We start from the raw sequence: 13,839 nt of genomic DNA, 5'->3' as shown, positions 1-13,839 counted from the left end.
AACCAAAGTTCACTTTCAGAGGTTATTGCTACAAATATGATGTAATGCCTCGATGCTTTCGAGTTCCATACATCCCAGAGAAGCCCAAAACAACCCCCACTGCTTTGGCCAACTTGTCCAGAAAATGCTAGATGCACGCTTTGTTTCTTCCAACCCTTCTTCCAGAGTCTAGATGAGCCGGTGCTGATAGAAGCTGAGGACATTGCTGCTGTACTGTACGTACATCGTGCATGTCACTTGCACATCAAGCAGCTGCCCCACAGTAAATAATAACCAGAGAGAACACAGGCAGACAGAGGATTGTTAAGTTTTAATCCAACAAATCGAGAGGGTCTTTACACTGTAAAATGCCGCTGTATGGCTAACGCCGTAGAGTTGTACATTACATCTGTAGATAATAGTTGTTTTTAAAAATAGCAAGTTTTATGATACAGTAAAACACAGCATAGAAAACGTGACAAATTAAGTAGAAACCTCTTAACTGAGGTATTCATCTAAGTGTTTCTCCAAGTGTATTAAAAACCCCACAGTTAATACTGACGCTAAACATCCCCCCCCACCCCCATTCCACACCCTAATTAAAATGGTTAGAAAAAATAGTAGTCTCTCACCATGATCTGCATTCTTTAATGACCATTTAGGTTCTCCATTCTCTTCAAGTACAGCAGAACAACTCTTCACAAAACAGCACTACCCCTGAAGTAGTTTATTTCCCAATTCTACGTAAGTTTGAAGTATTTAAGATTAATTTTGAACGCTAGAAGAGCTCCAAAGAAGTCTGCAGGAGGGCAATTAAATTATTTACACAAACATTAGTGTACTGTAGTTACAGCATAGAATTCACAAAATATCAGCCACGTTGCTTTTAACAAAAGCTCCAAATGAAAGAAAGGGAAGAAAACCAGATTATAAAATAAATAATCTAAAGTTCTTCGTGGTAGAAACGCTGATCGTGAAGCTGCCTGCCATAATCCGTTGCTTCGCTGTTAAGGAACAAATCCTGGTTCTTAAGGATTTCTGCTTCGGAGAGCTTTTTATCATCATTCAAATCCATCTCTTCAATAAGGTGAAGAGCCTGTAAAATAAACAGAACAGCATGTGCACAGTTAATAGATTATTTATAACTGCAGTATTTATAACTACGTTTTCAGAACAGCTTTGTCAAAGTCCTGCCACAAAACCGCTACTTCTACCGAGGGAGACCAGATTCTGCATTCAGAACAGGGCCTTTCTTCCCTCTGTCTGTCTCCCCCTGTGCCTCTCATTTGGTGGCCAAACTGTAGTATCTCCACGCTCCCCAGCAATTCTGAAGCGACAAATTGCTGCTGAAACTTTACTCTGAGGGCAGGGGATATTATTAAACCAGGGAAGATCAATCCCCTTCCTGGGAAGTACCCAGGCTTGAATTCAATGGGTGAGTGCAGCCCACAGCTTTAGGGTACCACCTGCTGAAAATGTGAGCTTGTCGCATCAGCCAGAGCCCCTGTGCTTTCAGAGGGGCCCCGAGTGACAGCTACAACTACCAAGTCCCTGATGTCTGGGACCTCGACCAGGATTTGAGGTGATAGGGTCTCCAAGCCAAGCGTTCTCTTTCAGAGGCGTGCAGCAGTGATGTCGGTCACAGACTTACCCCGTGTCTGACAAGATAATCATCGTTTACAGCGCTCAGGTTAAGCTCAGCTCTCTCAGCTGCAAAAAATGCTCTGTGGCTGTAATTCACAATGAAAACTGGGAAGTGTTTGAGGACCACCGTGAAAAAGGGTTTGATGCCTTCAGCAGTGGGTAAGGTAAGTCATCTCTGCAGAGGAACATCGACTTGGGGTAGCAATTCGTGTGTTCCCTCGTGTGCTGAAAGCAAAAGCTTGCCTTCCTACAACACGCTGAGGAACACCCTGTCGTGACAGTACCAATAAAACTGCAACTTCAAACAATTCTCGGAATTCTGCTTATTTATAGAACCTGGGAGGGAAGTGCAGCAGTAAAACAAAAAGCAAATTGCAGAGTATCTTAGTTGTAGCTACTCACAGGTGTTAAGGCAGCTCAGAGCTAACATGCTAGTACAGCAGCTCACTGCACCTACTGTTTCTGAGAAAGAGGAGCGCCGCTATTACAGGGGATTTGGTTTTATTTGCTGAACATCTGCAGATACAGTGATTTAGAGAATCCTTCTGTTCCTATCTTATCTGATTGCTTTGTCTCCACAGAACTGCTTGGTGATACTTTGTTTTAAGTTAAGCACTGCTTACATTCAAGCTGACGCACATCACCAAACAGGATTGAAGGAAGCAGCAGGGGCTAACGTCAGCCAGGCAGACTTTAAAAGCACTCTGCATGGCAAATGCTAAAAGATTATTCGGACAAACAGCCCAGGAAACAATATCAATTCCTGGAGATAGAACGTACAGTCATTTCTCTGGTTTTAGGTTATTTAGCTACCAGGTTTCTCAAGCCACTTTGCAATGCCAAAATGAAACTGCAATATTCAGCTTTCACAGAGCCATTTGCGACTTAAGCCAATCTCTTTCGGACTGATGACTGTGCTAAGCCCTTATATTAACTGAAGGGGGAAAAAAAGAAGAGCACTTTAGAGAAACAAATTCAAAAACAAAAGAGGATGCCTTGCAGAACTGAGCTCTTACTACAGCACGGCCTTGCTGTAAGCTAAAATGTCAATGAACAGCGAAGAACTGCTGAAACAAAGCTCCAAGAAAGCCAACCAGTAAGTTCTCCTCTGTTTACAGACAACAAATCTATGAGGACACCTTTTATAGCCAGCTCCCTGAGTACCTGCACCAAGAAGTCATCTTCAACATGCTTTGGGACTGTGCTAGCAGAAGGGAGGCTACCTGGCTGTGTTGTTAAAAGAAACAGCCGTACTTGGAAGAAAATCCCGCCAGTGAAGACTCAGATGAGTGAGGAGGAATATGCCTGCTTCGTTCATAGTGAGCCTCCCATGAGAGCTTAATGAAGAAGAATTAAGATTTGACACAGTCTTAAGAGGAAAAATAGCAAAACAGCCTTTTAATGGTTTTCCATACAGCTTTATTTCTGGGAAAAACTAGCTCAGGGTGGGTTTTGGGATTCTAGAGGTTCTCTCGCCACTTACTGCTCACTCAGCCTGAGCACTGGGCGAGAGCAGGATACGTTGCCAGGTTGGATGGGGCTTTGGGCACCCTGGGCTAGTGGGGGTGTCCCTGCCCATGGCAGCGGGTTAGAACTAGATGATCTTTGAGGTCCCTTCCAGCCCAAAGCATTCAGTGACTCTATGAAGAGACTCCACATCAAATCTGTGTCAGTCAGGACAGTGCTGCTTCTGAGATGAGAAACAGCCCCCCTCAGGAGTCAGCTGTTAAAAACAGCCTGCCCAAAGGCTTACAGCTCTCTGTTTACAGAAACACCACGGGACCCATGTAACAGCTTAGCTTCCTACAGGCTCAGATAAGCCAGCACCCGGTGCAGTGTGCTAGCCACGCTGCCTTTTCTGTCACCGACAGAGTGAGAAAGGAAGAGCTGGGACCTCGGTAATGAGCGGCTGGGCTGGGCTGTTTGTCAGAAGACCTCTCCTCTCTCTACAAGGAGTTATGGAGGCATGGCAAGACCTGGTGGCCTGGCCATTCTGAATACCAAAATCCTCCACTGCCAAGGGAGGAGATTAGAATTGAGATGAAGATAACAAGCGGAAAGGCAGAAATCCTCCCTGCTGTAGTCAGCGACTGTGAGGTCTGCTTGTTGTTCTGAACACTCGGTGCTGCTACTGCCTGTTACAAAAAAACCAAAGCTACAAGGGGGATCCACTTCAACTTCTTATGACCTTCTACCCCTCATTAAACCATTTTAATTATTGCCATAATCGAAGTTTGCATTCATCTTGAATGGTGGGATACTTCCTTTTTCTTGTACTTATGAAAAGCCAAGTTTTCAGTTCTACAAATTCTGTCGATTTAGCCAACTGATTAAGATACTGTGCCCTTTAGCTGAACCAGATAAGCTGCTTCAACAGAAAAGCACGTCAGTAATTTACAAACATTCATGTAATTAACAGGAGCACCAAATTTGCCTCCAGCAGTCAGAGGACTGCAACTAAAGGATTCTTTGTCACAGAAAGAGTAAAAACCCGTGCGTTGCTACTAAGAATTTTATGTCAGCTCCTAAGACATCTTAAGTCTGAATGCATCTGTCCTTTTGTTGATACCTTCAAAATTTTGCTGCACTAACTCAAATGTAAACAGGGGACAGAACACCTACCTCCTCTTGTGCGATGCCCTGATTGTTGGGTACTATCCAAGACAACAGCTCTTGAGGGTTGAGTTTTCCATCGTTATCCTTGTCGTAGTCGTTCACAAAGCGATCCTTCTCAACAAGTATCCATTCTGGGTCCTCCCTTGCAGCTAGTAAGACACATTTGTCATGTTTAAAGCCACTCTTCACCTTAAAGCAGACTTTCTCACCTTCTCTCCCCAGCAAAGTCACTTAATCTCATAAAATACACCAACAAAGTGACTTCACTGAAAGACAAGAAGCCTTACAGGCCAGTCCCACTAGCTTAAATAGATGCTGCTGTCCACATGGGAAAAAAATGTTGTATAGCTGAAACCAGAATTTAAAACTAGGGTAATATTAAGATTGTAAACTTACAGTTGAACTAAGCAGACATTAAAATTCAAGGGTTACCACTGACTGAACTCTTTATTTTAACTAATCTCCACGACTACCCAAATTGATAGCAGGCAAAGCATGCTTTAGACAGAATGAGCTGCCCAGCAGAGGGTTTCCTACTTGTTGAGACAGCTGACGTATCTGTAGGAAAAAGTTATAGTGGATGCTGGAGATGTCTTACAGCCCAGTGTTTACCCTGACTGAGTTAGGATTGTGCTCTCCCATTAAGACAGAGCACTCGCGCTGCACATGCCATGCTGCAACGTGAGCGATACTCACCCTTTGCACTGACACTGCATCCTGCAACCCAGCCAGCAATCTGTCTCTAACGCTTCAAGAAATTTAGAAGCAACTCACTGAACTGACCTTTCACTTTGTAGACAAACACAAACTGATATGAAGACTTCTTCAACCTTATAGAAGTCAAAAGTGGTCAACACCACAAGCAGATACTGAACAGTTTAAAAATAATTAGGTTTCTGTTAGAAAAGAAGAAAAAGAGTGAAGCCTCTCTCCTTCCTTTCTCACATCGAGTTTGCAGGCAGATTAGCCCCTAATGTCACCACTCACCATAGGCTGCTGCCCAAAACCACGAGACAATTGTGAAACCAGACCCACCATGTAGTTTTCTAGCCATTTTAAAGTGTGCTGCAGGAACACTGTCTGCAGAAGAGGGGGGGGGCTTCTGGAGAGAAGTCTAAATAGTTTCTACAACTAAAGCTGGTGCTGATTCTTGCTGAAATGGTTTAACAGCAAAGCTGTTACCTTCTCTGTTACGGCAAGGAGGCCCCAGCGACAATTTCACTCCTTTCTAACAACTTCAGATAGACTGGATGGGGAAAAGCTTTTTTCAAGTTGGAGCAGGAAACCCTGCAGTTCCATGAGAGACCTATTGCTTTTACTGGCTCTGGCAAACAAGGACGGTAATAGAAGGTACAGTTCCAGGTGGCTCATCAGAGTGAAGAAAACTTGACTGTTCCCCTGTTTCTCCATCCTCACGTGGCTGAAACATCTCCCCCAGGTAGGGTGCTAGTCCTCACCATAAGAACTAGCACATAAGATGCTTGTTCCACATGCCTCAAGCTACTGTGCTCTTTTTGGATCTGGAGGAGGTTTTTTTTCCCTATCTTGTAGCAAAGCAAATACAGTATATAAAATATTTATCTACTAGCAACATAGGTAAAGTACTGATAAACACCAAGCAAATGTCTTTTTTTCTTGTTAAAGAAGGAATAGAGCAAGTTTAAGGAAGTGCAAGTGGAAAACACCCCAACTAAAACCAAAAAGTGAAAGCAGATAAGCTTTTGGTATCTGATACAGCAACTGGACTCCTTATGCTTCCCCTCCACCACTCTTAAGCACACACAGAGCCCCAACCCTTCTAAAGCAAGGCTGACAGCCACCACCCTCAGCTGGTAAGGGCCAGGCAAGTTTAGCCTTACCTTCAGGCTGACTGAATGACCCTGATGGTGGAGGTGAAAACTAAGGGGGCATACAATTCACCCCATTGCAAAAGCTTCCCTTAGGTTCCTTCATTCACGCCCCCGCCCTTTTTCCTTACTTGGGTCTCTTCTGTAATCACCAAGGAATTCTTCCAGGCTAACAAATCCATCACCATCTTTATCGTGTTCTTCTAAAGCCTCCTGAATGACAAAGTCCTTTTGCATGCACAGAAAAAGCAAAGTGTCAGCTTGTGAAAAATTAGCATCTTGTAATCAAGAGAAACAGCACTGAATCACTTTAGAGCAATAAAGTATTCTTTAAAGACTTGCTCATTTCAATGGTTTATGCAGACTAGTGCAGTAATTAGTTCCCGTGCACCAAAACCTCATCTCTTTGTGAGAGTTCAGGATGTCAGGTGCTATGAAAGCCGAATCTGAAAGGGGAATCCTTCAACGTAATCAGAAACTACACAAGTAGCTGAGAAACAGGAATTTGTACAAAGCTATGTCATCTCACCCTATCCCTTCTCAAGACATGCATTCGTTCATTTGCATTTCTGCAACTTTATGGAATTAATCAGGAAAGCTCCTTGTTCTTTGGTCCCCGTGTTTGCCAGTGAAGCCAGTGTGCCTGTTCTTTTAGTCCTGTCTTTTCTGGTTCACCCACAGTTAGGTCAACCCAGGCAGTGGCTCTGTTTGCATGGCATCCCTCCTGACAGCCAGCTCTGCAGCATCACAAGCCAAGCCCAAAGGCTCTGCTGCAGAAACCACCGATGTACTTTGATCTGGGGCCAACTAGCAGTGCTGAGCAGGAATGCCACCAACAGTCCCAGCAGTCACGGGAGAGATGACCAATGACAAAGTGCTCTGTCTGAAACCTTAATCCCCTGAACCCTAAGCACAGTTGGTATTAAAGCTTCAGACAGGCTTGAATGCTCTTTTTTGGCCATAAAAGTGACTATTGTGTCCCTTCAAGCAAGGTGAGAGCAACTGGCGCTTGACCTTTCCCTAGGCTGAGTAATCTTCCTTCTAAGTCCCTCTAACTACAATGTAGCTCTGAACCAGGTATGAAACTTCCTCAAGTCAAAATCTCACTGATGTATTTCCAAGTTAACAGAGTTTCTTTGGAGAGACCCATGTCAGTCCAGTCCCCAAAGTCTGGGACAGCTGTGCAATAACAGTTCCTGAAACAGCATTCAAAGGAAAGCACTGAGCCTCTGCTCCAGCTCCTGAACTCCAGCACTGGGCCCGCAGTAAAAGCACCACACGTGACTGCCCAAGAGCATGTTTCCTGTGGTCCTGGGGCTATGCAGGTGCAGTAAGATGTTGTGTCTGTCTACACAGCCCCTCTCCTCTATCCTTACCGTCATGTACTCCACTTCTTCAGGATGTTCAAAAGCAACAAATTCATCCACGTTTAGATCCGGAACATCGTCTCTATTAGCTTTTTCAAAACGCTTTTTCTCCTTTAAATGAAGCTTAGAAAATAGATTTAGTTAGAGCGCTTAATGAAAAGGAAAACCAGCATCCCAGTGGCTGGCTGTAAGCTTATGACAACATTAATGGCTTCCCGTTACCTACTCATATTACACTGACGTTATATTTTCACTAAAAAGAGCTCATCTGGAGCAACATGAGCAGCACCTCTAATTGAGGTAGTTTTATCCTAAGGATTGCACAAAACCTTCCTTATTTTCAATTTTAGGCGACATTTAAATCAGAATCTTAGCCAAGGCTTCAAAAACACGAAAGAGAGATGATGAAAAACCCCAGAATTCTTGTTTTATATGTGCTTCTTATTCTAAAAGGCACCAGTTCCCAAACTAACCTATCTGGGGTACAAAGATAGTGATTAACAGTAACCATTGCAAGTTCCAAACTTTCCATTTTAAGGACATTTAACCTTCTGGATCTCGATCTCCTCTGTACCAAAGGCTGTCTGGAGTTCAAAGGAGGTCTTGGAATACGTATGTAACATGCCTTTTCTGAAGCCATTGTAAGTGCTAGAGGATTAGACAGATTCTTTTAATCCAAGACTGTTATCCCTCACATCTGGGCATGTTTCAAAGCAAAGTCACTTCTCTAACCTGTTTGTTTTAAGTGTAAATATTGGCATGCCTTTAAAAAAATAAGCAATATCCACAATAAACAGGGAAATTCGTATCACTGAATGTCTTGCACGTTGTTTCTGTATTCCAAATGTGCAAAAACGTTTGTGGTTTTTTTCTTCCTTCATTTCATACAGTCTCTTTAGACAGAATGAAGACTCACACCATTGCTAGCTGATCGCTATTCAAACTGTATGTCATGTGAGCTATAAAAATTGAAGAATCTCAGGATTTAGTGTGCCACACCACTGGTGTAACTCCCATCTGGGAAAGGGAGGGAGGGGCCAGTGAACCAGAGATCACAAACACTTATCTGAAGTTGTGCTGCTTAGTTTCTGTCCCATTTATTGACACTTCCCTCAAAACAAGGCCAAGCTGACCCTCACAGAGCATGATATGCAGCAAGTTATCCGTAAGATCTGAACTGTTCTGCCAAGCAATTAGAGGTGCTCTCGAGGAAAGGCTGACCTTAGCCGAGAGTTTCAATCAGAAGGCAGCTCAGGAGAGACTCCCGACTGGCCTGCAGCATAAACATCACCTTCCTGAGGGAAAACGCCTTGTTTTCCCGTGAGTTTCCCGAGAGGTGATGAACAAGGCTGCCACCTCCTGGTGAATTCGTACTTTTACTTGATGGCAATTCGAGATCCATACCGGAGCCTGACCCTTCTCTTCTGATTAGAGCAGGATTGCTAATTGCCAAAAGTAAGGAAAATGCTGAAAGTGGCTGACAGAAAGACGCCTGTATGATGCTGCTAACTTTTCTTTTTGCAATGCGTGCTGAAGAAGTTGGCAAGCAGGAGAAACCTTGCAAGCAGTCAAACAAAGTATAGTGTGAGTAGGAGAGTCCTGGCTTGCGGTACGTATCTATTATGGCAGTATCGCCAGCGTGGGATCAGTATTTTGACTGATAGTTCCATTTCAAGTCTTGCTTTCTTTAAAAGCTATGTAATTATTCAGCAGAGTGACCTCTAAAGCTTTACAGTTTGTTTCTTCGCTGTGTAAAATCCCCCACCCATTGTCTATTTTAGCTTCACTTCTGCCAACATTCTGTTTTACCTACTACTACTTTACTAAAAGCAGCCAAAGCAATGCTCACAAAAACAACAAAACAAACCAACCAACCAACCCCAGGGCAGAACAATCTAAAAACTCCTTTCTGTTCTTTGGGGGAAATATTTACATGTACTTTTAAATGTGTGCCTTGAAAGGAAACCAGCTTTGCTGCATGGTGATCCTTAGCCACCCTTCCCTCCCTGCCGCTCCCCTTTCCACCCCTAAGCACCTGCTTTCACGTGTGAGACTAACCCATACTTTCTGTTGTCTGTACATCCAGTTTGAGCGATCAGAACTGTATTCTGATTGCAAGAGAACATACTAATTGCCACTGCCCTCTCTGTGGGTCTCTAAGGGGCAGAAAACGTTAAAGTGGGCAATACAGGTACCCCACACCGGGCACGTGAGGAGTAACTGAGAAAGCAGATAGAACAGCACAACAAAGAGGCTTACAGAGGACAAGGGCTTCCCTTGCCTCCAATGGCAGCGGTACCAGCCCCTGCTGAAGGCAGGATGCTGGCAAGGCTACAGACGTAATCTAATAGGTTATTGTCCTGTTTGGAGCTGCTGACTGGAGACTGTGCTCTGTGTAAGACTGCCAGTAGACCTGCACTCCACTCAGCTAGCAAAATACACTCAGGAGGTATGATTTCGTTCTGTCTTTGTTTTGTTGGTAGCGGCTTTAATACACCATCACTTTCCTTCCATTGCTCCCTTATCTCAGATAGATGGAAGCCTTAAAACATGTGCCAAGTCGTGGGGTTTGTTCCATCACAATAAACAAGCGTTGCTGCCTTTTGCAAACAGCTGACAGAAACTGATGCTGAAACATTTTACCTGTCGAAATGACTCCTCTTCTTGATCCTCCAGGATGCTGTCCTCATCAAAATCAATTACACGATCATACATCTGCATATTATACTCCTTCCAAGACACCAATCCATCACCATCCTTGTCATAGTCGTGGAAGTGTTGCTTGGCTTCTTGTGTAACATAATGCTTAAAAGACTGCTGTATCCAGGAACTCAGCTCCTCTGTGAAAGTCATTTAAAAAAGAATAAAACTTAAAAAAATCAGTATCATCTGCACTATAAAGATACCCTGGGTCTACTCAGGCTGGAATGCACACTGCAATTCTGACGTACGCGTACAGGCAAGAGGTTAGTTAAAGTACAACAACCCACCTCCTCTGTGCTGTGTCTTGTTCCAACAAGAACAGAACTACAGCCTCCAGTTTTTCTCTCCTAGTTCCCCCTCTCCATTTTTTGATGACAGGTTGGTCATGAGCCAGCAGTGTGCCTCAGTGGCTAAGAGAGCCAATGGGATCCTGGGGTGCATCTGGAGGAGTGTGGCCAGCAGGTAAAAGGAGGTGATCCTCCCCCTCTACTCTGCCCTGGTCAGGCCCCACCTGGAGTATTTTGTCCAGTTCTGGGCTCCTTGTTATAAAAAGGACAGGGATCTGGAGAGAGTCCAAAGAAGGGCTATGAAAATGATTAAGGGCCTGGAGCATCTCCCCCATGAGGAAAGGCTGAGTAAGTTGGGACTCTTCAGCCTTGAGAAGACTAAGGGGGGACCTAATTAAAGTTTATAATTATCTGAAGCAGGGGATGCAGGGGAAATGGGCAGCCCCTTTTCAGTGTCTGTGGGGACAGGACAAGGGGCAATGGCTGCAAGTTGGAGCACAGGAAGTTCCGCACCAACATGCGGAAGAACTTTTTCACAGTGAGGGTGCCAGGGCTGCCCAGGGAGGTGGTGGAGTCTCCATCTCTGGAGATATTCAAGACCTGTCTGGATGCCTATCTGAGTGATATGTCCTAGGGAGCTGCTTTGGCAGGGGGGTTGGACCCGATGACCTCTCGAGGTCCCTTCCAACCCCTACAATTCTATTATTCTATGATTTGTGCCCCTAGGCTGGAAGAGTTCCGTGGTTACTTTAGTCTGGCTTGTACCCGTGCTGCTGGAAAAAGCACGACGCTTCCCTCTCTGACTCATGTGGGAAGTGGTAGGGAAAAATTATCACAGGTAGCGTTCACGCAGCCGCAGAACGACCGGCATCACTTAATGCTTACCCTGTGACATTTTCAGCTGAGCAAGTACCCTTACGTAGCTCACTGGGCCCTGAACCATGGAAGCAGGAAGCTTGTCCCTTTTGGAGGCTGCCAGCATTTCTCTCAGGTGGAAGCGATTATGTGGCCATGGCTTTTCAAATCTGGAGCCAACCAACACTGTAGCATCCTTTCACCTTATTGTTTTTAATTTTCATTCAGAGCTTTATGAAAATGATGCCAGATATGGTTTAGATAGGCAGCTCTAAACATCACTTTGCATCCCAAACCCCATTGTTCCCATCAGTTTTGGGTTTCTTTGGAAAAATCCACACATTGAAATAAAACTAAATTAACTGCTAGTGACTTAATTACCCAAACCCAAAATATTAACTAATATTTTCTCTGTACTTGGGGCTGAAATCAAGCCTTATAAATTCTGGAAATGCTTTTAAGCTACTTGTTCTTACAGAAGCGTGGCTAAAAGAAATAGGGCTTAATATATAGTTGAATTCACACCACTAGAAGAGTAGAATATATCACATCACCTCCAAACGGAGGCACCACTAATAAGGAAAAAAGTTCCAAGAATGTTTTGCAATACTCTGATAAATAACTCGGCTGAGAGTTTCAATCCCATCAGTTTATTGGTGTATAAACACATTCTGCTGTGAGTTTTCCTTTGGGAAGCAGGGGGAAGGCAGGTTTCCATTGGACTGGGAACCAGGCGCAACACATACCACAAGGATGGAGTGCATATGGAATTTTCCACATTTTAAAACAGACCTGTTCCCTTACAGCCTGGTGCTTATTACAGGGATTAGCCATCCCACCCATTGTCCACACTATCTGTACATGGGCAGGAGCGCTGGAAAAGCACAGTTGGTGCGTTTTGAGCATGTATAGCAAAACTTTATATGAATCCAAGAGCTACAGAGCTGATCTCATCTACGTCCCGTCCTCTCACCTGCAGAGCATCCTGCGTGTTTAAATCCACGTTAATGCAATCTCACCACTCTGGCGGTTTGGGAAAGACTCTACTTGCTCTGTTGCGTGTGTGTGTGTGTGTGCACGAGACAGAGGTGTCTGATTTGTCCAAATCACAGCGAATTATGTTTTAATGAGGTCTGAGATTAAATTTAGAGAGTGCTGTGATGCTGTGCTGAAAGGCCCGAGTTTACTGGGGAGTTCACAACCCCGGCTGGTAAAAGTCTTTCAGCCTGGGAAGCGATGTTGGATACTTCGGCGATGGAACCCATGCACCCTTCAGTGCGAGGAGCAGTGCCAGGCGCTGAGGCCCACCTGTGTGGCAGTGGGGCTGCAGCGGCCCTTCTCTGCCCTCGGACTTGCGCCCAGGTGCACAACCGGCCTTTCAGGAGGCCACCCGAGGCGAAGCGGCCTCTGCAAGGCGCCGGTCCCCGTGCAGAGCTGGCGTCTGACACCTCGCGAGGAGCCCGGCGCTGAGGTACCGGGGGAGGGGGGTTCTGGCGGGCGAGAGGGCGGAGAAGAGTCACGCCCCCCTCACGGCGCGTCTTTCCCTCCACTGAGGGGGCTGGGCCGGGCCCAGGGCGGGACGAGGCCCAGGCCCCGCCGGTCAAAGCCCCAGGCGCGCTCCCCGCACGCCCCCCACCCCGCGGTCCCGGGGCCGCCCGCCGTTACCCTTGGTGAGGAGCCCGTCCCCGTCCGAGTCGATCCTCCGGATGATGGCCCTCAGCCGCCGCTGCTGCTCTTCCGGGCCGAGCCGCGCGTACTCCTCCGCCTCCTCCTGCGGCAGAGGGAACCGCGCATCAGCCGGCCGCCTTGGAGTGGCCCCGGGCCGGCGGCGCCCGCTCCCCCCGCCCGCCCGTCCGTCCCACCTGTCCGCCCAGCAGCGCCTCCCGGTCGTAGTCGGCGCGGTGCTGACCGTGCGCCGCGCCCAGCGCCGCCAGGCCCAGCGCCAGGCCAAGCGCCAGCAGCACCGGCCGCCGCCGCATCGCGCCCGCCGAGGTTGGGATAGGCGGCCAGGGGCGGGGAAAGGGGCTGCGGAGGGCGGGCCGAGCGGCGGCGACGGGGGGCTCGGGCCCGCCGCCTGGGGTCGGACCCGCGCCTCTCGGCAGCGGGCGGGGCCCTCGGCGGCCGCCCAGCCCCGGGCGTCCACCCCGAAGGGCACCCGGCGGGAAGGGAAGAACAAGGGCGTGGGCCTGTCCGGCACTGTCCTTCCCTCCGCGCCGCAGCGGGGAGGGCACCGAGCCCCACCGAGGTGTGCAGATGATAGGTATCCCACCGTTTCGGCACCGGACTGAACTCCCGACGTGCATCAGCAAGCCCTGGCCTGCGGGACGGCCGTCGGGAAACGAGTTTTCATGACTGGTCAATGGATAACAGGAAAGAAATCTGTATAAATAAATTTAAGCTCATTTACTACCCAGGCAAACTAAACCACACAACACAAAGGAGCACAGGCCCTCCCCAGGAAGGCTGTTCCTACGAGCTGTCAGGTGAAATGGCGATCACCCTGCCCCCCAGCCCACGGAGGTCAAATTAATCATTCTTACT

The 13,839-nt window shown here is 46.8% G+C and overlaps 1 protein-coding gene across 2 annotated transcripts; it reads right to left on the bottom strand.

Moving 5' to 3' along the window:
• Positions 1–301: 301 nt before the first annotated feature.
• Positions 302–13,440, bottom strand: RCN2 (reticulocalbin 2). Of its 2 annotated transcripts, none has more exons than XM_084267841.1 (7): positions 13,161–13,440; positions 12,964–13,069; positions 10,097–10,293; positions 7,463–7,576; positions 6,218–6,314; positions 4,246–4,388; positions 302–1,075 (listed from the first exon to the last, which is right to left on the bottom strand). In XM_084267841.1, the coding sequence occupies exons 1-7, from the start codon at positions 13,275–13,277 to the stop codon at positions 923–925; spliced, it is 927 nt and encodes a 308-aa protein (XP_084123967.1). In that variant the 5' UTR covers positions 13,278–13,440; the 3' UTR covers positions 302–922. The 2 variants fall into 2 exon arrangements, with proteins under 2 accessions (XP_084123967.1, XP_084123968.1); XM_084267842.1 differs by having other exon boundaries at positions 7,463–7,564.
• Between the last annotated feature and the right edge of the window lie 399 nt (positions 13,441–13,839).

The sequence above is a fragment of the Gallinula chloropus genome (genome assembly GCF_964237585.1).
Source record: "Gallinula chloropus genome assembly, chromosome: 9".
Lineage (NCBI taxonomy): Eukaryota > Metazoa > Chordata > Aves > Gruiformes > Rallidae > Gallinula > Gallinula chloropus.
The sequence above is the reverse complement of the archived record's forward strand: the minus strand, read 5'-3'. Positions and strand labels throughout refer to the sequence as shown.